Source organism: Culex quinquefasciatus, chromosome 2 (genome assembly GCF_015732765.1).
Source record: "Culex quinquefasciatus strain JHB chromosome 2, VPISU_Cqui_1.0_pri_paternal, whole genome shotgun sequence".
In the NCBI taxonomy this organism is placed as follows: Eukaryota; Metazoa; Arthropoda; class Insecta; order Diptera; family Culicidae; genus Culex; species Culex quinquefasciatus.
Genome location: NC_051862.1, coordinates 216,942,265 through 216,967,489, shown reverse-complemented (window position 1 = coordinate 216,967,489; position 25,225 = coordinate 216,942,265). Strand labels below are relative to the sequence as shown.

The 25,225-nt window shown below is 34.5% G+C and overlaps 1 protein-coding gene and 1 long non-coding RNA gene across 5 annotated transcripts in view; both read left to right on the top strand.

Moving 5' to 3' along the window:
* LOC6049763 (CUGBP Elav-like family member 2) overlaps window positions 1-25,225 on the top strand; it is a 247,728-nt gene that overhangs the window by 34,163 nt on the left and 188,340 nt on the right. For both annotated transcript variants that reach the window (XM_038257897.1, XM_038257896.1), the window contains exon 4: window positions 3,515-3,563. In XM_038257897.1, the coding sequence (XP_038113825.1) occupies window positions 3,515-3,563 (49 nt within the window). The remainder of the gene's footprint in view (window positions 1-3,514; window positions 3,564-25,225) is intronic.
* LOC119767921 lies at window positions 9,920-16,188 on the top strand. 3 transcript variants are annotated; one of them, XR_005277794.1, is made up of 3 exons: window positions 9,942-10,031; window positions 10,123-10,294; window positions 15,791-16,188. It is a non-coding gene; the product is annotated as an uncharacterized LOC119767921 (long non-coding RNA). The 3 variants fall into 3 exon arrangements; XR_005277793.1 differs by lacking the exon at window positions 15,791-16,188 and having other exon boundaries at window positions 9,920-10,031; window positions 10,108-10,421; XR_005277792.1 differs by lacking the exon at window positions 15,791-16,188 and having other exon boundaries at window positions 9,935-10,031; window positions 10,123-10,421.

The following is a 25,225-nucleotide window of genomic DNA, read 5'->3' as shown; positions in this document are numbered from 1 at the left end:
AGGTAGAAAAAAACACAGAGGGAAAGCGGAAAAACAAGAGTAAACAATCCTCCTTCCCTCTTTGAGCGGAAATGTTTGATATACTTTTTTCCCCGGTCTTGCCAGACTAAAAGTCCTTGTAAAGTTGGGAAAAAGTGCAAGCTTGGGGAGGTTGGGTGCGGGAAAAAAACTTTTCAATATTTGCTGTTTAATAATGACATGAAATATGTTTCTTCATGCCCCGCCAAATCGGGAAGGTTCCACCGTCGTCGCGAGTAAGGACTTTGAGAACCGAATCAAGAGTCGCGTGATGGCGCTTCGGTGTTGTTGTTGTAGCAAACTTTTTTTTCGCTCGTAAAAGTGCACCTTTTGAACACTTTTGTGTACCGCGGCGGTGGTCCCTCTTGAGCTTTCTTCGAAGGTGCCGTAAAAAATAGGCCCCGCAACAACAACCCCTTTCGGAAGGCTCTTGCTGCGAACCTGCACCAGCACACCGTTGAGTGATGAAACAAAAATCGATAAGCATGAATTATTGAGTGCTTCCTTCCGCTGGAGAAAGGGAGACCCGCTCGAGGAACTTCGAGGACCCCGGTCGGCGGTGTGATGTGTAACAAATTGTGCCATTGCATGCCACCGGCCGGGGAGCTGCTTGACCGGAACACAATCGGTTTGTGTGACTTGACATTAATTACGGTGAACCGGTGTGGCTCGTCCGCTTGTAATTGATCAGGAAACGGTGGGAGGTTGTTTGACGGAGGAGGAGAAAAAAGTAGCCGACTCATTTGGGCATGCAATAATGATGAGCAGAACTAATCAATATTGGACTCTTGTAGAGGATCCAGAATTTTTGGAGTCAAACTGGCAGTAGAGTTCAGTAGAGTTATTTTTTTTTGTTAGAAGTCTTCAATCGGGAAATTTTTGTTGAATGCTAGAATTTTCCATTGGAAAACGATATACGTTCCCTCTCTCGACATTTTTCAGTGTGGGAAACTGCTTGAAAGTCAGTTTTGTTGCATGTTTAACATTTTTCGAGCAGTTTTTGTGTTTGTTTATCGCAAACATTCAATGAGAAATGTGTCGTCCGACATTTCTCACAGGGAATACCGGTGTTCTATTGACATTGACAGCTGACCCAGTAACAAATTGGTCAATTTCTTACTCAGATGGCTGTGTCTACATTTTATTTCGATGCAAACACTGTGTAAAACTGCTCGAATCGTAGAATTTATATTCTTAAATTTTTTGCAGAAGCTAGTTAATTGAATGTCATGCGCGCCACCACAAAACCACTTCAAAACCTCGCCAAGCGAAACCACCCTTTTTCTTCCGGAACAAAAACAGCGAATCCCCACAACTCGCTCAAGTGGCGGCGGTGCGGTACTCCACGGTGCACAATCTTGACAAGACGGAACCGGAAATCCTACTTTTCACTGCATTTGTGTTCGTGGAGCGCGCTTCCGCGCTCGCTCATTAACTGTCCTATTTGCCACTTGGTGAACGCCAAGCTTGTTCGTGTCCTTATCGGCACAAGGACTCTGAGCGTCGACGACGGCGCTTTTGTGTTGAAAATTTCTTCCCCAACATGCACGCTCTTTAAGCTCTATTAATTAGAATTTAAAACACATTTTCTCTGTGAGTAAAGTGCAGGGTGACCCAACTTTGTAACTGACGAGGTAATCGATTTTGCTCGAAATTACAACGTGTCCAGACGTCCAACCGGGATCAGGTTGGGAAATTTAATACGAAAGTTGACACATTAAACCCCCGGATGGGCGCAGTAAATATAAATGACTGCAATTTAAAAACCGACACAGCCTCACGAGGTTCATTATTGCACGTGGTACCTTTTAGTGGAGGATGGAGACAATTTAGTCGGTTGGTTCTAGCCGGTTTCCCGTACCTGATGCATGACGGAGAACGTCGACGTTGCTGTCGTAGACGACGACGACGATGATGATGATGATATTCTCCGGGTCCTGGCATCAAGTGAGCTTGAAAATGGTTAAACGTACCTCAGGGTGTAATGAAGTGGTTGTTTGTATACGATTTCTGCAGAACCTTGGTGAATGTGGTGAGACGATGACGATAATGATAATGGTGCTCGATGTGCTAGTGATGTTGAGTCGAGATGAGAAACCCATTTTATGTCTTTGCTAAATCGGCTATGGCAGTTTACTTCTACGGCGATGAGGAGCAGTTCAACAGGATCAATTGAGACTTGAACCTGTGTGGCTGTGGAGGCATCAATTTTCATAATGGAAGGTGCCGCGTGGTCACGAATCCAATTAAACGAACCGTGTTGAAAATTGAAAATTTCCACTGTGTGACAGAAAGTCGAGTCGGCTTGTCAATTTTTGGACGGCACGGTCGGTCCCTTTCTACCAGGCCGGTTCGGCGAAATACCAATAATCCGGTGATCCGGCTGCAAGTATCGCTTCATGTGGTATTGTTGCCGGAGAGTCATCGCTTCGTGCAGATGCCAGAAGAGCCATCACGTCCGCTGGTCGACACACAAGGAAACCTTTACATTCTGGCTGTTAATAATACATAATAAACACATTATTATTAAATAATTGAGTTTTCGATCCGCGTCCGCGACGGTTCGCGCGCCTTCGACATATCGAGCTGAACGTCAAGCGCCGTAGTCCCTGTGGGCGTTTGGTGTTCGGTCATGCAATATTCAACATGTTACGAACCGTCAGGACGCGTCCGTTGGCGCCAATCGATACCACCACTAACCGGTTCTGGAGTGTGAGTGACCAACCCGCGTTATTACGCGGGCTTATTACCAGCAGTAACCCCCCGACACAAATTGTAACGGGGCTCTGACAAGACGTCAGCCACGCCGGATGCCGCAAACCGGAAAACCTGCAAAATACAAGATTGGATTATAACTCAATAATCACGAAACGTGACCAAATACTGCAAAACGGTCACGTTCCCCGCCACCGCAGCATGTAACTGCTGCCAACTGTCTTGACACTCCTTGTGTACACCCGCGGCTCCATCTTGCGCCCTCCCCGAACCGGAAACCAGCGAACCGGTTCACGTACACCCTCACCACACACACACGTAGCGCGCTGTTCATCTGGAAAATCGCTGTCGGTGCCGGTTTCGCAATAATATTACACACACTCACAACAATGCGCTCCCTACCACCTCTGGCGCAAAGTACACAGCCAAGCCGGCTCCAAACGGTTCGATTGACCGGGAAATCCTGCTCGATTGTGCCTACTTCCTGGTGGTCGACCACCCGAATGAGTACATCCCATCGCGCAAACCATGGGAAATGATTGTTTTCGTGCGAAAATCCCACAATCGCCGTTTACCCCGAACTCCCACGTGTGGATCAAAGGGAAAGTTTTAATTAAAAGAAATATTTGCTTTTGCAGCTGGAAATCAAACTCTGTGGGAAGCCGGGCCAAACCAGCAGGGTTCTGAACTCATACAGCCAATTATTCCAAACCCTCACCAACTATTGACAATATTGTACCAAGCAAGTGCGCTAACAATGGATTCTTTGTTCTCGTTCCAGATGCACCATCCGATCCAGATGAAACCTGCCGATAGTGAAAACAGAAACGGTAAGTGGCTTGAACGGACCTTCAAACCCCCCCAAGAAAGGACGTCGTCTTGGTATATTTCTGTGACCTATTTACAAGCTATTTGTTGGAAATTTCCCACTCCTCTAAAGTCCATTTCTGGTGGAACCGGTGTCTGGAGCTGATTTGTGTGTCCGTACAAACACAAACACTAGACGACCGAACCTGTTTGCGGCTGTCACTCCGGTCATTCAATTCGATTTCAATGCAAATCAATATTTTACTTTGTTCTTGGGCAATTAAATGTTCTTCTCAGGAGACTTCAATCGGAAGTTTTCACTTTTCATCTGTTTTAAAATTTAAAATTTTTCATTGATTTCGTTCTGCTGACATTTTTCAGTGTGGGGAAAATTGCTCGATTATTTAATTTTTTCGATCAGTTTGATTTCATGTAAACTGCGAATGCAAACACGTTTGCCAGACTGGAGCATTTCCATTCAAGCAGTTTTTGCTTTTTTCTACAATGTATTCCTTATGGGAGAACTGTCATTTCTACCACCCGAATCGGGTGCTCCATTTTGCAGCTTTGTTGACAGATTTATAAAATTCACTTGCGACAAATTTTGCATGGGGTTTCTATGATTTTCGAGCAGTTTGGAAAGTATTCAGAATATTTCAGAAATCGACTTTGACAGCTAACCCAGTAAAAAAATTGTTCAGTAGATAGAATTTGACAATTTTTAGGTTAAAATGGAGTCTCTTTTTTGTTTATAAGGCCTTCTAATGATAAATTTATAATATATAAAAAACTTGGTGTTTTTTTGGAAATTACAGCTGCTTATTTTCCACATAAGGAGCGTTCTTTAAGTTTTTTTCATAAAATTATTTTTATTAGGTCCTTTTGGTGCCATAAACGTACTCGTTTTTAGGTTAAATCACTTCTAGAAAGCCTTATTTTGTTTAGTTAAAGTTAGAAATATGAAAATTGATTTGTATGTATTTCCATCGAACAGAAACATCTACATTAATCTCTAAAATATTAAATTTCTATTGAAAACGTTCACCAAACGTTCAAGCGTCATAACCAGATTAATTTCAGAGAAGATTTCCTCACCCCTTTCCAAAATCATAATCCTAAGATCAAATGAAAATTGCTTGCCAAACGTCTCCTTAAAACACAAATTTGTAAAGCGGTTCACACCGCCCATCATCAATGGATTGTTAAGTAGAAATTAAAATTAAATTGTCATTTCTTGCAAAAATTTCCCATCCCTTCGAGGCAAACGCCTTCTTCCCAAGCCGAACATTTTTGGCCTGCCTTTCAAACTTTGGAAAATGCCATCGCCTTTATCACCTCGAACACGAATCGCGCGACAACAATCAAATTTCACCACCTTTTCACGGGAGGCAAAGATGGTGGTGGGTGTAAGGTCCCGGCGTAACGGACGCAGCTTGTTGGCTGCCAGTCATCCTCCCGACCACCCCTGACCTACAGTCCGTCGCCGATTCCTCTGCGGATCCTTCGGAACCTGATTCCGGTACCTCTCGAACCACTCGCGTCGCAACACCACTCCGCGCAACGTGCACTTCCACTCCCCGTTCATCCATGACTGTCAGTCTCTTGTTCCTACTCTCCCGCCCACTGTCGCTCTTCTCTCCCACGACTACCACTGACACACCTCATGTGCCAAGGGGTATCACACTCGAAGGGATCAGACCCTACAATCCCCCCTTGGTTTTATTTTGAAATACCTGACCGTTATTCATGCTATAGCGATAAAAGTAATGCCTTTTCTACAATCAACTTTACTTAGGTCGTAACGGAAACAATGATCATTGCTGTAGAATGTCAATAAAACATCGGCTTTGATTACTGTGATGTTTTGTTCATTGTCGAATGGCCATCATTTTTATCTAGTTGAAAGAACGCCATCAAACAAGTATTGGCAGATGTGTTTTTTTTAGTGTATCACACTGCATGAATCTAATAACTTCCAACTCCTCTAGTTATTTCTGTTATGGTGTTTTTTTGGTATAATTTCTTTGAATTGAACTTAATTTGGAAAGATAAAAACTCATAGAAATATGTCCATTAAATACCTATCGCTCTTCCCTTCTTTTTTCATTTTTTTTTAAATTCGGCATGAATCTCTAACGTTCCTAAAGTATTTTAGAAAATCATACATGTACTTAGTTTAAAACAAGTTCTGACTTATTGTCTAACCATAAGCTCGTATTAATTTAAAATGACTTTGAACTTTTGAAAATCCTGCAATTTTTAATCTCAAAATTGATCAGATGTTCAGCACACTAGATTCAAATATTGTATTTTTGCTAAAGTAAGTTCAATTTAAACTTTGGTAAATTGTTTGTGGAAAATGATAATAACAATATAATATTACAAATCTAACTGTCTACTCAGACAAATTGGCTATATATTCAGATCACATGAATAACACTAATAACAAAATTTATTTCACAAGAAATCATGCCAATGATGTACGCACATTTGTGAAATATATTCAAAATAGTCACTCTAACATCCAACTCATCGAAGCCCTATGCGAATAGTTGAGCTTCTCCAGTGTACTGGATCGTACATAAACAGCAATAACTGAATCTACCCATTAAGTAAAACAACACATAGATACTCAAAACCTATCGTTTAAAAGGACTTTTCATTCCATCAAAACTTTCTTATATAGGCATATCTCCAGATTCTAGACTACCAATGTTATTTATTATTTACATAATTTAACACTATTCAAAATTACATTGTACAGCACAACTCCAAATAAGCATTTCAATATTGCAATACATGAATCTTACCTACACGGTCAGCATCTAAATCCTCATTTAATCCAAACGTTTGTCACTCAATTGTATACTCAATCAAATAGTTAATCAAATAAACATTATTGACTATTACCGTTCTTACTAATAAATTTCATTAAACATTTTCAACGATATAATAATGTTTCGTATCGAATGAATTCTTTAAATAATAAACTTTAAATCAACCATGCAAGGCCTAACCTGCCTTTATTTAAAACCATGCTAAATTCGCAGTTGTGAATACAGCTTTCATCATCAGCTACAACTTAACTGTACTTTATTTTTATTCAAAACTAAAAATACCTATTATACAAGAGCCACATCTGAACCGCTCCTGCTGATCCCTAACTCTTCACTTCATCACATGTAACTCTTGTTAAGCCATGGCCGAAATAAACAGCAACTAATTTGAAATTTTTTCTCTTCATAAAAACCCTTTTACTAATGTAATTTTTACAACCCTTCACCACAACTGTCTTTCCAGTGGATATTCACAAGCCATCTCTCCGTCAGGTATTATAGACGACATTCACAATCATCTTCTACTTTCATTCTTACTAGTAGATGTTCACAAGCCATCTCTACATCAGGCATTAATGAACATCCTCAAGCCTCCTGTGCACAAGGGCTTCCTGCAAACATTCTCAAATCATATCTATGCTAGGCATTTCAGTGGACATTCGCAAAACCCTTTCCCTTCCAAATTCCCGGCACATGGTCTTAATACTGATAAAACTACAATAACAAGTTATACTCTCTGATTATCAACTATATATATTAATATCCATGACAATTTCAAACGGTTGACTTATTGTGATTGACTTCAATTCCTGAATGGCTTCAACAACTCCTGAAACACCCATGATTCACACCTTTGTTCATTATTTATAACACATATAAAAACAATTCTTTTAGAACTATTTGACAGTTAGAAAACTGAACCTCCTCAGTACGGACATCTCCATTCGTGAATTACATACAAAACCCGTGAACAACATTTTATTCACCACCTATAATAATTATAGGGACAACACTATTTTCATTAGTAAACAGCTTTACAACTGAACACTCAACCCGTGAACAACATTTTGTTCACCACCTATAATAATTATAGGGACAACACTATTTTCATTAGTAAACAGCTTTACATCTGAACACTAGACCCGTGAACAACATTTTGTTCGCCACCTATAGTAATTATAGGGACTACTTTATTCCATTCGTGAACAGCTGGACAACTGAACACTTAACCCGTGAACAATATTTTGTTCACCACCTATAGTAATTATAGGGACTACTCTACTTCCATTCGTGAACAGCCGGACAGCTGAACACTTAACCCATGAACAACATTTTGTTCACCACCTATAGTAATTATAGGGACAGCATTACTTACAATCGCGATCAGCTAGGCAACTAAACACTAGACCCGTGAACAACATTTTGTTCACCACCTATAATAATTATAGGGACAACTTTATTTCCATTCGTGAACAGCCGGACAGCTGAATACTTAACCCGTGAACAACATTTTGTTCACCACCTATAGTAATTATAGGGACTACTTTATTTCCATTCGTGAACAGCTGGACAACTGAACACTTAACCCGTGAACAATATTTTGTTCACCACCTATAATAATTATAGGGACAGTACTATTTCCATTTGTGAACAGCTTGACAACTGAACTCTTAACCCGTGAACAACTTTTGTTCACCACCTATAATAATTATAGGGACAGTACTATTTCCATTTGTGAACAGCTTGACAACTGAACACTCAACCCGTGAACAACTTTTGTTCACCACCTATAATAATTATAGGGACAGTACTATTTCCATTTGTGAACAGGTCGACAACTGAACACTCAACCCGTGAACAACTTTTGTTCACCACCTATAATAATTATAGGGACAGTGCTATTCCACTCGTGATCCTCTTGAAAACTGAACTCTTAACCCGTGAACAACATTTTGTTCACCACCTACAATATTTATAAGGACAACACCATTTCCATTGGTGAATAGCTAGACAGCTGATCTTTTAACCTTTGCACAATCCATTTGAACACATCCTACAGTAACAGGGATAACTTCAGTTTCAATCATGAACAGCTAGACAACTGATCACTTATCCAATGAACATTCATTTCATTCAACACCCGTGAACAACCTCTTGTTCACCACCCGTAAATTATACAGGGACATTTCACCCATGAACAACTTCTTGTTCACCACCCGTAAATTATACAGGGACATTTCACCCGTGAACAACTTCTTGTTCACCACCCGTACATTATACAGGAACATTTTACCCGTGAACATCCTCTTGTTCACCACCCGTAAATTATACAGGGACATTTCACCCGTGAACAACTTCTTGTTCACCACCCGTAAATTATACAGGGACATTTCACCCGTGAACAACTTCTTGTTCACCACCCGTAAATTATACAGGGACATTTCACCCGTGAACAACCTTTTGTCCACCACCTGTAACAACAGGGACATTTTACCCGTGAACAACCTCTCGTTCACCACCTGTAACAACAGGGACATTTCACCTGAAAACAACCCCTTGTTTACTTCTTGCATTGACATCTGTTGGAATCTGAAATATGTTAAGGTATATTAGTTTTTTTTTTTTAATACACAAAAGTAGTTCTCGAAGCATCAACTAAAAAATGATTTAAGTTAATTGTAGGTCCTCCAATCAGCTCAACTTTACACAATTTAAATTCGTTTTGTAGTATTGAAGAATACAACTCAATGATGTAGATACGCAACTTGTCTTATTATCCTTCGTAACATTTTTTTTTTTTTACTCGAAAGTTGATGAATCATCCTTCAATTCAAATTATAAATTTTAAACTTGTCTTACGTCATATTGTTCAAATTCTTTGTCAAAACCGTTTGGAACTTAACATCAAATAAATTCATTTACTACATTTCAAACTTATCCTACGTCATACGACCGAAGTCCTACGTCAACATTATTTGACTTATCGTTTTATTTTGGATCACTAAACGCACCCATGTTTTGTTTGACGTTTCGCCTTTCTCAAACGACGATCAAACGGTCGAAACTCCTCACAGTATCTCTCCTCTCCTTTTCTGAGTGCACTCACACTCATTTGAAAACAAAAAAACATCTTCAAACAATGGCCTGCTTAGCCCTATATTCCATCACACAAAAAAAAATCACTGTTACCTGCGCTTCATCCTCGTCGCCAGATTGTAAGGTCCCGGCGTAACGGACGCAGCTTGTTGGCTGCCAGTCATCCTCCCGACCACCCCTGACCTACAGTCCGTCGCCGATTCCTCTGCGGATCCTTCGGAACCTGATTCCGGTACCTCTCGAACCACTCGCGTCGCAACACCACTCCGCGCAACGTGCACTTCCACTCCCCGTTCATCCATGACTGCCCTGTTTGAAAAATGTCGCACGTCGTACGAGTTGTCGCACGGTTTTGATTTTACCGTTTCGATATCGATTGGTCGAAAGGACGACAAACACTCGACATGCTCGACATAGTTTTTTCGATCGATTTTCCTTCAATTCGACGTCGATCATCGTCGACGCAAACAGTTTGACAGTTCTCTTCTGTTGATTGCAACCGAGTCGAACCAGTTGTTGTTGCTTTTAGGCTTTTGGAGGATTTTGGACAGTTAATAGGTAAGTTGTTTACTAGGTTCAATTACTTTTTCTGCCGAAAAGTTCCGGCCGGAGTGGGCGAGCGACCGAATCAAAGTGTCTTATATTCCAGATTTCGGTCTTCGTGGCGGAGGAGGAGGAGGACGGGAAATATGGTTTACTCGGCAGGCCATTCCGGAAGACGGGACGGGAAGGAACCAGTTTGCGATCGTGGAAGCGGTTGGTGTTTGGTGTTTGGTGTTTTACCGTCCGCGGGAGGTTGCGACGCATACCTAATGGAACTGGTGAGTCATGTTTTAGAAACGATGGAGGTGTGCTGGAAGTGCGATTGGACAATCGAAATTAAAAATAGGATGAATAGAACATAACAAATTCTTAACTTTTCAATCCAATAATTCCAAACTGAAAAATCCTTGGGCATGAGTAAGGACCTCGACGCCGTTAGCAATGTTGGCTTTAAAATAAAATTTCGTGATAATATCACTTCCCCTCAGCCAACATTTTTGCCATGCGAAGCGGGCCTCGACGCTGTGTCTAGGTTTAATTCCTAGCTAGGAGCCATCAGTGTCTTAAGAGGTGGTCCCAAGGCCGAGTAGGAGTTCATGAAGCAAATTAGTCGTCTCCCACCCCTTTTAAATTGAAAAATGAACTCTGAAACCAGCGCTTACTCACAACAGAAACAGAGGCCTCTTCTAGGCATTGTAGGATAGAATAGATTTTGAAATTTATTTAAAAATTATTATTACGTAGCATTTTGATATGTCAAAATTTCCATAGAGTCTCGGTCAATCAATAGTGCGATGATATCGGACAAAATTCGTTAATCTGTTGAACTAACGGTTTTCGGATTATGGTTGTATCGACCATTGTTGCGAATCGAGGGTCTACTGGAGCCTTGACGATCAAATGGAGCCTAACATTTCAAAAGGACGCATGGGTTTTGTGAACAGGAGTGTGTCTCCTTCACTCAAATGACAGTTTACATAAGGTATAATAGAGATGCACTCTTGTTTGCAAAGCTCTATGCCCTAATGAAATGAATGGCATGAAATAGTCGTCTTAATTACTAGTGTTCAACTTATGAACTGTTCATTTATGTTTATTGGTTTTGGAAGCGGCAAGACTGGTTTAAAAACAAGATCCTTTACCTTATTTGGCGTTATAATAAAACATTCGGGGATTTGAGATTAAATTTACTTTCAGACAGTTTAGTTTAGGTTGTTGATTAAAGTTAGATAGTTTTCCGTAGATGAATAATTGGACTTAAATGATTAGTTGATTTGAACGAAGTGTAACATTTCATTGGCAGATCTGTTTCTAGTTGTAATGTACGACAAGACTATTGACGGACGTGACAGGTCGGCAGTTAGTTTTCATCTTTTTTTCTCTAGTATTTTTTATTTCCTTTAAATTTGGAATACATCATAGGTTTCTTTTGTATAGATCTACGATTAGTTACATTTTCTTATTATATTAACTAATAATTTAATTTATTCTGGGCCTTCTTACTTTGAATCACAATTTCAGATTTTCTTTATTCAGTGTTAAACTTAGATTACCGTAACTGCTCAAATCATCCAAGTTCTTACTACTCACATCAACACTAATTTTCTTTCACCTCCCCCCTCCCGATCCCCTATATCTTCCGGTGGTGTTCATTTGGTATGCAATACTAGTTCGGCCACTACCCTTTTTTTCCACAAGAAACCGGACTTGGACTGACTTGAGGCCGCGTCCCCCACCTTGCTCCGTAAAACGAAAACGAAAACGAATAATTCCAAACTGAAAAATAAAAAAATCAAAAATACTAAATTTTTTAAAAAACTTAAACGCTGAAATTGTAAAGTTGTAAAATTCTAGCATTTCAGAACTTAAAAATGTAAGAATTCGAAAATTCTAAATTTATTGAATTTCTTGATATTGTGCAAATTGTTAGTATTCTTTTCTTAAATTCTAGAATTTATTAATTCTTCAAATTCTCAAAGTCTTCAAATATTTTTGAAAAAAAAAATGAAATTCAAAAATAAGAAATTTTTTTAATTGACAAAAACTTAAACACTAAAATTCCTTAATTCTTAAGTACTAAAATTCATCAATTTATAAATACAAAAAATCCAACATTATAAAGTTCTTAAATTCCCAAAACGTTGGACGCACGAGTTGGAATTTTGAATTCTAATATTCTGAAAATTATGAGCTCTAAAATTCAAAAATTGTAAATTCTGTAAATTCTAAAATTGAAATAATTTATATTTTTAAATTCTAAAATTTCAAAGATCATTATTTTTTAATTCTACGCATTTGAAAACTTAATAAGTTTCTTAAAATTTTAAAAATAAAAAAAAACTGATTTTTCAGATCTTTTTTTTAAATTTTCAATAAAATACAAATTTAAAAAACTTTAACAAACTAAATTTAAAAAAAAAATATTACAAAATAAAAAAAATACAAATTCAAGTTTTGTTTTAAGTTTTAAAAATTGTTTTTTTTAATTTAGAATTTCGGAACTTAAAATTTTTAAGAATTTCAGAATTATAGAATTTTAGAATTTTAGAATTTTAGAATTTTAGAATTTTAGAATTTCAGAATTTTAAAATTTTAGAATTTTAGAATTTTAGAATTTTAGAACTTTAGAATTTTAGAATTTTAGAATTTTAGAATTTTAGAATTTTAGAATTTTAGAATTTTAGAATTTTAGAATTTTAGAATTTTAGAATTTTAGAATTTTAGAATTTTAGAATTTTAGAATTTTAGAATTTTAGAATTTTAGAATTTTAGAATTTTAAATTTTAGAATTTTAGAATTTTAGAATTTTAGAATTTTAGAATTTTAAATTTTAGAATTTTAGAATTTTAGAATTTTAGAATTTTAGAATTTTAAATTTTAGAATTTTAGAATTTTAGAATTTTAGAATTTTAAATTTAGAATTTTAGAATTTTAGAATTTTAGAATTATAGAATTATAGAATTTTAGAATTTTAGAATTTTAGAATTTTAGAATTTTAATTTTAGAATTTTAAATTTTAAATTTTAGAATTTTAAATTTTAGAATTTTAGAATTTTAAATTTTAAATTTTAAATTTTAAATTTTAGAATTTTAAATTTTAGAATTTTAAATTTTAGAATTTTAAATTTTAGAATTTTAGAATTTTAAATTTTAGAATTTTAGAATTTTAAATTTTAGAATTTTAGAATTTTAGAATTTTAAATTTTAGAATTTTAGAATTTTAAATTTTAAATTTTAAATTTTAGAATTTTAGAATTTTAGAATTTTAGAATTTTAGAATTTTAGAATTTTAGAATTTTAGAATTTTAGAATTTTAGAATTTTAGAATTTTAGAATTTTAGAATTTTAGAATTTTAGAATTTTAAATTTTAGAATTTTAGAATTTTAGAATTTTAGAATTTTAGAATTTTAAATTTTAGAATTTTAGAATTTTAGAATTTTAGAATTTTAGAATTTTAGAATTTTAGAATTTTAGAATTTTAGAATTTTAGAATTTTAGAATTTTAGAATTTTAGAATTTTAGAATTTTAGAATTTTAGAATTTTAGAATTTTAGAATTTTAGAATTTTAGAATTTTAAATTTTAGAATTTTAGAATTTTAGAATTTTAGAATTTTAGAATTTTAGAATTTTGAATTTTAGAATTTTAAATTTTAGAATTTTAGAATTTTAGAATTTTAGAATTTTAGAATTTTAGAATTTTAAATTTTAGAATTTTAGAATTTTAGAATTTTAGAATTTTAGAATTTTAGAATTTTAGAATTTTAGAATTTTAGAATTTTAGAATTTTAATTTTAGAATTTTAGAATTTTAGAATTTTAAATTTTAGAATTTTAGAATTTTAGAATTTTAGAATTTTAGAATTTTAGAATTTTAGAATTTTAGAATTTTAGAATTTTAGAATTTTAAATTTTAGAATTTTAAATTTTAGAATTTTAGAATTTTAGAATTTTAAATTTTAGAATTTTAGAATTTTAGAATTTTAGAATTTTAAATTTTAATTTTAGAATTTTAGAATTTTAAATTTTAGAATTTTAAATTTTAAATTTTAGAATTTTAGAATTTTAGAATTTTAAATTTTAGAATTTTAAATTTTAGAATTTTAGAATTTTAAATTTTAAATTTTAGAATTTTAGAATTTTAAATTTTAGAATTTTAGAATTTTAGAATTTTAGAATTTTAGAATTTTAGAATTTTAGAATTTTAGAATTTTAGAATTTTAAATTTTAGAATTTTAGAATTTTAAATTTTAGAATTTTAGAATTTTAGAATTTTAGAATTTTAGAATTTTAGAATTTTAAATTTTAAATTTTAGAATTTTAAATTTTAAATTTTAGAATTTTAAATTTTAGAATTTTAGAATTTTAGAATTTTAGAATTTTAAATTTTAGAATTTTAGAATTTTAGAATTTTAGAATTTTAAATTTTAGAATTTTAAATTTTAGAATTTTAAATTTTAGATTTTAGAATTTTAGAATTTTAAATTTTAGAATTTTAGAATTTTAGAATTTTAGAATTTTAGAATTTTAAATTTTAGAATTTTAGAATTTTAGAATTTTAGAATTTTAAATTTTAGAATTTTAAATTTTAGAATTTTAGAATTTTAAATTTTAGAATTTTAGAATTTTAGAATTTTAAATTTTAGAATTTTAGAATTTTAGAATTTTAAATTTTAAATTTTAGAATTTTAGAATTTTAGAATTTTAGAATTTTAAATTTTAAATTTTAGAATTTTAGAATTTTAGAATTTTAGAATTTTAGAATTTTAGAATTTTAGAATTTTAGAATTTTAGAATTTTAGAATTTTAAATTTTAGAATTTTAGAATTTTAGAATTTTAGAATTTTAGAATTTTAGAATTTTAGAATTTTAAATTTTAGAATTTTAAATTTTAGAATTTTAGAATTTTAGAATTTTAGAATTTTAGAATTTTAGAATTTTAGAATTTTAAATTTTAGAATTTTAGAATTTTAGAATTTTAGAATTTTAGAATTTTAGAATTTTAGAATTTTAGAATTTTAGAATTTTAGAATTTTAGAATTTTAGAATTTTAAATTTTAGAATTTTAGAATTTTAGAATTTTAGAATTTTAAATTTTAGAATTTTAGAATTTTAGAATTTTAGAATTTTAGAATTTTAAATTTTAGAATTTTAGAATTTTAGAATTTTAGAATTTTAGAATTTTAGAATTTTAGAATTTTAGAATTTTAGAATTTTTAAATTTTAGAATTTTAGAATTTTAGAATTTTAGAATTTTAGAATTTTAAATTTTAGAATTTTAGAATTTTAAATTTTAGAATTTTAGAATTTTAGAATTTTAGAATTTTAGAATTTTAGAATTTTAGAATTTTAGAATTTTAGAATTTTAGAATTTTAGAATTTTAGAATTTTAGAATTTTAGAATTTTAGAATTTTAGAATTTTAGAATTTTAGAATTTTAGAATTTTAGAATTTTAGAATTTTAAAATTTTAGAATTTGAGATTTTTTTAGCATTCTTAAATCAGGTATAATTTTCAAATAATAATATTCTCGGGTTTTAAAACTAATTGCAATAATTTTAAATTTAAATCTATCATCTATCTAGACATCTATTTTTTATAATTCTTTTTTAAATGTTTAAATTTTGAAAGTTCATAAATTTAGTTTTTCTTTCATAGTTAAAAAAACATATTTGAAATTTTATTGAATTGAAATTTTATAATTATTATTATTATTGAAATCTTAATTTAATTTATAAATTCTTGCCAATTGTTGATTGATGCTATATTTTTTCAGGCAACAAACATATTCCAATCTGATTCTACCGGAAACCGGAATGCGTTCCCGTGTGGTCACTCGTGGCTTCCGTAGAATCCACGGAAGCAGCCCCGTTTTTTTCGTACTCGTACTCCACAAAACCCACGTTTCCTCTTACTCCGGTAAACATCAATCCGTCGGAGATCCAAGATCGTCGCCAGGGCGTCGCATCCGGGTTTTGATCAGCTCGTCGAGGAACAAAAGTCCAACACGACCAAGATGCTGCCACGGCCGCCTCAGAAGAACACCAACACCCAAGCCGGAAGCTGCGGTCAAGGCAAATCCAGAAGGAAGCCAAGTTGGGGAAGAATCGCCGATCCGCAAGTGAAATTAAGTGTACAATAAATATTTTTGTGAAATTTTGACAACTGGAATAAAAAAAAATCAATAAAAACAAAACAACTGTTTTTTCAACTGCAACATAACCCAAAAATCCGAAATGACAGCACACGACAATAGCACGACATTCTAAATAACAAAACCGTGCGACGTCGGTCGAATGTCGTACGACAATGTCGTACAATTTCGATTATCGATCGCACGACAAATACGACATTTTGGTGCAAAAACGTTTGACATTCGTGCGATAGTCGCGCGACATTGTCGTGCGAAGTCGTACGATTGCACGGACGACAAACGACGGACGTCAGACGGACTTTTCAGTCAGGGTGTCAGTCTCTTGTTCCTACTCTCCCGCCCACTGTCGCTCTTCTCTCCCACGACTACCACTGACACACCTCATGTGCCAAGGGGTATCACACTCGAAGGGATCAGACCCTACAGTGGGGAAAGTCCTTTTCAACGACGCCACCTTCCGGCAATCATTACAATCACTTTTGGCGCGCGCTAGGATATAATTACTTTGCAGCCTCCAAGTATCGCACAATCGAGGGTTTTACGAGCGATTAAAAATAGCGAAAATGACTTCTCGGAGCACTTGGGCAAATTGCTTTGCGTGTATCACCGCGGAAGGAATGCGGTGGGCGGATTTCCGCAGAAATTCATTAGAAATTCACAAATGATCCACGATCCAGAAAAAAAGAAACGTTCCAGCAGTGCGTACACGGGGCGCCACCTACCGAAAGGAGCTCGCACAAATTAATTGAAATTATTCAATTACCGCCCCCGTTCCCCGTTATCGTTTTCTTCATTTCCGCCTAATACTTCCGGACGGCTGGAGTCGGAGTCCGTTCGAGCTCTTTCGTTCTCGGAGGTCCTCCGAGGAGTTTGAGTTGGCTACAGTTCTCGAATCCGGAACTCTCGCAGGACGTGCACCTCCTAGCTGCAAGACAAGGAAGAACCGTACGAAATGTAGCTTATTGGCTTTCCAGTACATATCTGATGGCGTCGTCGTCGGTAGGTTCTTCGTGTCTGATATTTGTACAAGGAGGAACGACTCGAGAGAGCGTGTTGAACGAGCTTCACATTCCACATTTCGCCCGGCTCGAGGAGGAATTTTCTTGCAGCAGAATGTGTTCGTTGGAGGAAAAAGATGGAAAGCCTCGGGATTCGATAATTGAATATTTCAAATTTCCGCAATTGGGGAGGCTTTTGGGAGTCAGACCGATGGGCTCTGCTGGTTAGCCTCGCCGTCGACGGTTCCGGAGATTGAAGCCCACCGAGAACGTGCGATCGTGCGTGAGGTGTAGGTGATTTGTTGCGCAAGTGGCCTAGATTTTTTTTGACTGGAGCAGTTTGGTTGATTGTGCGCTTCATTTAAAGGTTAGATACTTAGAAAAGAATAGTTCGAACAATGATGTATTGATTTTTTGTTAAATGCATAATTCAGTACCAAACAAAGGCAGTGATAAACGTTTTAAGTTAAAGCTTCATTGAATTGAACATCCAACACACGATCATTCTAGCTTTGTAAGTTAAGTTAGTCAAATTATCAAATTTACAAATAATACAAATTTATGAAATATTTCCGAGTTTTTGAAATGGTAATCCAAATCCGTATTGTTGAACTTACAATTCTGGTATTTTTTAAAGATTTCATTGCAAGACATCCATCCAAATATAATTAATTTTGGCTATTTTAATATGCTACTGCATAGTTAACATAATATCGCAAACTAACTCTTGAAAAAAAGATTGATAGGTTAGTTTAGAAAATCGTAATGTAATTTTTAGAAAAAAATCCATAACTGACCGATTCTTAGCGAAGCTACACCAAAATGTCACTTTTTTTCAATTTTCAATGTGATTTTTTATATGAAAAATTTCATTTTAATTATGATCTAACAATTGCAATGTGCTTTAAATGCGTTTTCTTATCTGAAATGCCAAAAATATTGACCAAATATGGTCTGCAAGTCATTGAATGGGAGAGGAGTTTTTTTCATAAATCTGCTCCTTTCGTTGTCCCGTCACGAAAAGAAATGGCTGGCAAAAACTCAAATCTCAACCAAATCTTTCAGTTCAAGGAGCAAAAGATTCGTTTTTCAATTTGTGATAATGTGTAGAAGAGCAAAAGTTTTAAAAATCAATCTGGCAAAACTGTGTCGATTTTTTTGGTGTGCCTTTTAAAATTCCAGTTATACGATGTTGTCCCGTCACGCTACATTTTCATTTCAGGAGAAGCACAGGTATAATATTGTACATTATGCATGTCATTTCTATGTTGGAAAATCAATTATCTTTTCAAATATGTAATAACATTGGGGGGTTTCTTCTTCAATTGGGTCCTAAAATGAAGCTTAGATTGCTGATATTATTGTTTACAGCGATAAAGCTTATTTTTCTGAGTACAATGAAACTTTGTACGACCACAAAGAGTTTAAAATGGATTTTTAAATCAATTTTGAAAAATTAACCTCGCGGTCCTTCTTGACAGAAAAGTTCCTACTTGACAGCTCCTTCCAAGGGGACCATAGTTGATCCATCGAAAAAATGTTGTCTAGTCAAAAAAAAAAAATTGCATTCAAATGAAAAAAAGTGATCAGAAATTGTTTTTAATCGTGTTATTTACCGTTGTACATAAAAATTGACATAGGGCTTTAGTACCCAATTGTGCCACTACAGCCAAAACGCTGAAAAAAACTTGGGAATTTTTTGAAAAGGAGCCGAAGAATCGGTCAACTTGTCTTCTTCCTCACTCGAAAGATGGTGCTTTTTATAATCTTGATTTTTTTACATTTTCGACGAAAATATAAAAAAATATTATACTGAATCTCAAAACGCAGAATTTGTTTTGTGTCCACAATGCAGTAAACCAGGGTGATAATCATAACAATGATCTTTTAGTTTTCAAAATCAAATATTAAAAAAATCTGAAACATAAATATCATAAATACAGAAATATGAAAATCTAAATTAATATATTTTTTTGCAGATCAGAAACTTATATTATTTAAATATGTAAAAAGATAGATTTTAAGAATTCTGGAGTTTTTTTAAAGGTCCAATAAAAAAAGTTTTTTTTTCTCTTAGGGTGTCTTGAGTCAGGAACAAAAACACTCAATAATTTTAAGTTTCTACTTTTTAGGTGTTTCAGAAACCGCCTTCAGTCAAAGTCAAACTCCAGAATTCTAGAACTCTAGAATTCTAGAAACAGAGATGTCAATATTTTGAGGAGGCCACGAAATGAATGCGCACTTTTCGTGATCGCATTCCTTCCGAGCTCCGTACTCAGCTTAAATACGAATTATACAGATGTGATCGCTCCATAAGAAATATGTAATTGATGTTATTCAAATTCAGAATCTATAAAATTTTCTAGGCCCTGTGAAAATAATATTATTTGAATGGATTCTACCAATCGAATCGGGTGCTCCATTCGTAGCTGCCATGTAAACATATTTTGAATGTGTTGGTAAATTTCTGACTAGGAAGTCTTATTCCGTTTTCAAATTCAACACTATTTTCTCAAATTTAAAACACTTTTTGTTTCACAAATTTTCGAACAAAAATATTTGCATAATAAGGAAAATTGATCAAAAATATTTAAAAAAATGCGTGTGTTTTTTTTAATTTTTAGTCTTGTTAGAAAAGTGATTCCATTTAATTGGGTCCTAAAATGAAGCTTAGATTGCTGATATTATTGTTTACAGCGATAAAGCTTATTTTTCTGAGTACAATGACCCTTTGCACGACCAAAAAGAGTTTAAAATGGATTTTTAAATCAATTTTGAAAAATTAACCTCGCGGTCCTTCTTGACAGAAAAGCTCCTACTTGACAGCTCGTTCCAAGGGGACCATAGTTGATCCATCGAAAAAATGTTGTCTTGTAAAAAAAAATTGCATTAAAATGAAAAAAAAAGTGATCAGAAATAGTTTTTAAACGTGTTTTTTACCGTTGTACATAAAAATTGACATAGGGCTTTAGTGCCCAATTTTATAAGTTTTGAAACATTATGATTTCAGTAACTCGCCCAACTCCCCTCAACCGTGCACAAAACTGCTCGACTGCTCGATTCTGCCCTATTTCCGATCCCCACGCTAGTGACAGCTCACTTTTTGGCGCCAAAACGTGTAAACAAACAGCTCCCGTCGCGTGTGGTGTGTTTGCCGACCTCATTCCTGTTCCCCGTTCGTCCGGTTCTGTCCCGTGTTCCGTGTCGTGTTCGGATTTGACCGTCGAAATCCGGTTCCTCGTTTTACGTTGTAGCCAAAAAGTGCTTTTCGCGAGCCGGAAGTTTTGCAGTGTGTTCTTGTAGTCGTTGTGAAATTTTTGAGTGATTTGTAGAACCGTCGCCAACGCCGAAAATGTCCCAATTTGGAATGGATTTCTACAACCGGCTGCTGGGCGGACATCCGCGCCGGTCCCGGTTTCACCCCTGGACCGAGGAGCCCCAGCGGGAAGGTGAGACTTTTTGAAAATTTATTGCGGAATGAAGATTTGTTGAGTTTCGTTGGACACTAATCCGCGGGGGAGCACACATTACGACCGGCTAATCCGTAACGGGCGGGAAAAGCTTCCGCGAGGGCAGCAATTAGAAGGAATCCGAGGAGGGCGGCCGAATCTGCTTATCCTTGTCTGAGTTATTTATCTTATTTGGGGATTATTTCGTGTGGTCGGACCGGACTGTCCGGAACAGCAGCAGCAGGAGGGGGCGTTTCCGCTGATAAGACCCGTCAGTTCACATAAATTTAGATGTTTTCTCCGGCGTGGCAGGTTGCGAGCTTCTTTTCCTCCTCCTTTGGAACAATCCCCAAAATGCTTCCTAATGAGATTAGCAGGGACTTGGGAGGCCTTTTTCTTTTGGGCAAACATTTCTGACAAAAGAAAGAAATGGCATTTGAATTGGCCAGGACGTTTTATTTGATTCTGGGCACCGCAAATTTGAGTCTTAATAGGCAAATTGAGTTGACTGCCGGTTCCGGGTTCGGGCTGTTAAGGGTTAATCAAGGAGTTGGGCTAAAATGAGGGTGATTTTGGACGATTTATGAATGTTGCTAGTTTCAGGAAAGAGAGAGTTATTAAACTAGTTTCTCGAAAAGTAACTTCTGATAGTACATAGCATGAAAAACTAGCAAGATGAATTCTAAACATGTTTTGTTTTTAAAATGAAACCCCATAAAAAGAGTCCACTTTATCTTTCTAATCCACGTGTGCATATCCGACACCCGCCTGACGTCGTCGTCGTCGTCGTCGCGGGGACACCTGCGTTTTGACACGTCACCATCAGACAATAGTTACTGATAAAAATTGGAAACCACACACAAACCGTGTCACAGGTTCTAAACAAAAACCCGCCGTCGTCCTGTCGATACAATTTTCCGCATTTTTTACCTTCTCACGCCACAACACTAAACTCGTGTTTCTATGAAAAGTCGTGGTGCTCACAATGGCATAAAATTGAAAACATGTAGTTGATGCTTCGGAAAACCCCCCTCGAGATAGAGAGAGAGAGAGTGAGCGAGGCGGGAAATCCTATCAAAATATGACATATTTTCCGTAGCGCTATTTTTAGCAACTTTTTTTTTCTCTGGTCGATTCATGCTCTCTCCTGTTATGGTTTTCTATTTTCTAATAAAAAGCCCTTTCCCCCTCTCCAAGGCCTCCGCCACCTCTCGAAAGTGGGTGAGTCGTTGTTACGAAACAAACTCGAAGCGTATAGGACAGAGTTTTGTGTTGTTTTCTTACTGAAGTCTACGAAGGACAGGTTTGTCGCGCCAGTCAGCAGGACCGAACTGTGCGAGCTTTTGAATGGGGAATTGACAGTTTGGAAAGGAAAAAATAAAATAACAGGGACAATATTGAAGCAACCGTCCCTGGATGATTTTTAGGCAGTTTGAATTAGTTCAATTTTGTTTTGATTTTTTTGTTGTTGATCAACATTCTGGAATTTCAAAATCTTTTTTTCGAAATTGTTATGTTTTTTTTTATTTGGATGAAACTTTGTCCATTTTTTTTTCAAAATGTTTTTTTAAAGGTGCCCAAACCTGCTAAATATGATAATTCTTTTGTTCTTTTTTTTATGTGTTTTGAGGGACTAAAAAAGGCTATTTTTCAGGACATGTTTTTTACGCTATTGTTCAGGACATTGCAAAATCCAGTGCAAAAAAAAAAAATAAAAAAAATTTCAAATTAAAAAAACTGTTTTTTTTTAACTGAAATATTGTCAAACAAAATTTCTTAAATCGCTTCGCTAGGAGACGGTGATTTTAGCGTGTCAAACAAAAATTTCTTAAATCATTGCAAAACTAAAATTGCAATCGAAATTACTTCAAAATGACGAAAATGAATCTTTCCTGCAAAAATTGCTGCTTGCCTCAGATACAGCCTCTCCAAATTTAAATTTAGTGGAAAATGAGTTTTTCTCAGTGTTATCTGATAGTCAACTTGTGGAATCTTGGAAATGATTTTCAATGTTTGAAAATGAATCTTTTGTGAAAATGTGAAAACCAAGCAAAAAAAATTATAAAGAGACTATAAAAACATGGAAAAACTAGAAAGACAAAAGGTAATGATAGGATGTGGTAGAAAAACTCAAAAACAAACAAAAACTAAACAAGATAAAAGCATGATAAAATACTAAAAATATAACAAGAAAAACATAAAACAAAAGAAAATAAGTTTTTCGTAGAACAAAAGTTGCTCAAAACCACCTTCTAAACACAGGAAAATTAAAAATTACCGAAAGATAATTTTAGCAGTAGAGGGTTAAGTTCCTTTAAACACATAAAAAATTCAAAAAATTTAAAAAAAATTGATTTTTTTTTTTAAGTTTTTGTCCCTTTCTTTTTGAAAAATATTTGTTACAGTCTTCGGCCGACCTCTAGTTTTAAACATTTGAATGAAAACGGTGTTTTAAACTGCCTTTTACACCTGCCCAGATGTTTTGCAATCTTTGGTCTCCAAAATATCAAAGTATTGGCGAAATATATTTTTTGTCAAAAAAAACTTTTTGCAGTACTGTACAACGGAATTTTACAAAAAAATAAAATATTGTTGAACTTCAAAAAATATTCGCAGCGGCCTTACCTGACTTTAAAAAATTGAAGTTTATTTATTAATTTAAACTAAAAAAAAAATCATCATCCCGGTACGAGAATCAGTATTCCCAGTGAGCAGATTTACTCTTTGAAGGGAGCTGACTTTGCCGAGCCTGACAGAAATCAAACCCATCACCTTCCGCGAAACCCGTAACCTTACGGCCACGGAAGCTCGGCAAAAAAAATTAACATCAAAAATTGAACCAATTATTTCCAAGACTTTGCATGTTAAAATTAACCTTAACATGTTAACATCACCCGAGAAGACGGAAATAACTTGGGAATAACATTTTTTGATATTTGAAAATACTAGGCCAATAAAAATTTATGCTATTTTCAACAAGATTTGCTATTTGTCGTTATGATTTTTTTGTTATTCGATTTTTATTGTAATAACAGTCTAATAACACTTTTAGTTATTCTTCGAACAAATCTTTGTTATTATTTTTTGTTATTTTAACAACTAATCCGATCATCCCAATAATAATTGGAGGCATTCTTCCATAACAAAAAAATGTTATTCCAATCTTGGCTTTAAACCAATATCAGACCAATTACAAATTTTGTTATGATAACATAAACTTTTATCAAACCCTTCCCGAGCAGACGGAAATAACTTGTCAATAACATTTTTTGATGTTTGAAAATACTAGGCCAATAACATTTTATGTTATTTATAACAGGATTTGTTATTCGTCGTTATGATTTTTTTGTTGTTATTGGATTGTTATTGGAATAACATAGTAATAACATTATTAGTTATTCTTCGAACAAATCTTTATTATTATTTTTTGTTATTTTAATAACTAATCCGATCATCCCAATAACTGTTTGCGGTATTCTTCCATAACAAAAAATGTTATTTCAAAGTTGTTTTGGCTTGAAACCAATACCAGACCAATATCAAATTTTGTTATGATAACATACAGTATGTAAAAAAAGTATTTACACCCCTTGGGCACTATGCACATATTGTGATGAAACATCTAAACAATTTAATGTTGACAGAAACCTAGTACTACGTTTTGTTCAGAAACTCATGCCAGACATTTTGCTACAAAAAGCTCATGAAAAGATGATTTCTATAAAAAGTTATATAACAAATACTATTACGAAACTAAAAAAGGTGCAACAAAAGTTTGTACACCTTTCGAAAAAATTAACATAAATAATGTTATTTGTTGACAAATCACCATAAATCCAGTCTCCCAACTTCAAATAGGCATCCTTGACTGATTTATAAAATAATTTGGATTGAATATAAAGTTTACTAACAACTTAGTATAAAAGTTTATATAACTCTGGAAATTCTATATAAAACTTATCTAAACTTAATTTTGCAAACTTTTAATTCAACTAAATGTCAATATATTACCATATAATTGCTAAATAAACATTTTGGAGTGGGTATAACACCGTTTTGGGGGTATTTGTATCGATAGAATAGATTTTTCGTTGGAATTTCGTACCAACCCGGAATTACGTCGTCGGAAAATCCGCCGGCATCCGAACAGGTCCACAATTCTTAAGTCAACCTATGTGGCATCGGAAAGGGCATAAAATTTCCGATCTTTTGATACCCATACATCTAGGTTTTCTATAAAACTCACGTTTTTAAATACCTGGGCAAAAAGTAAGTTTGATCCACGAGAACAAAAAATACGAAATTCCATACATTTTTGGCAGATTGCTCAAACAAAACCATAACAACGTTTTTACCTAGGTATTTAAAATCGTGGGTTTTAGGCTGGATTTTCATGGATTGTGCAACGACATCGAGAGCACGAGCATCGAACCAACTCGATGCTCGTGGCTTGCGTTACTTCATTTAGCTTAGACACAACCCCAAAATCGACTTTCCGGATTAAGGAACACTTGCATGCAAGTTAACGAAGGATGGAAAATGACAGATTCAAACGTAAACAAAGCAGCATTGGTGGCGATCGGAATTCCAGAACAACTTTTGAAATAAGC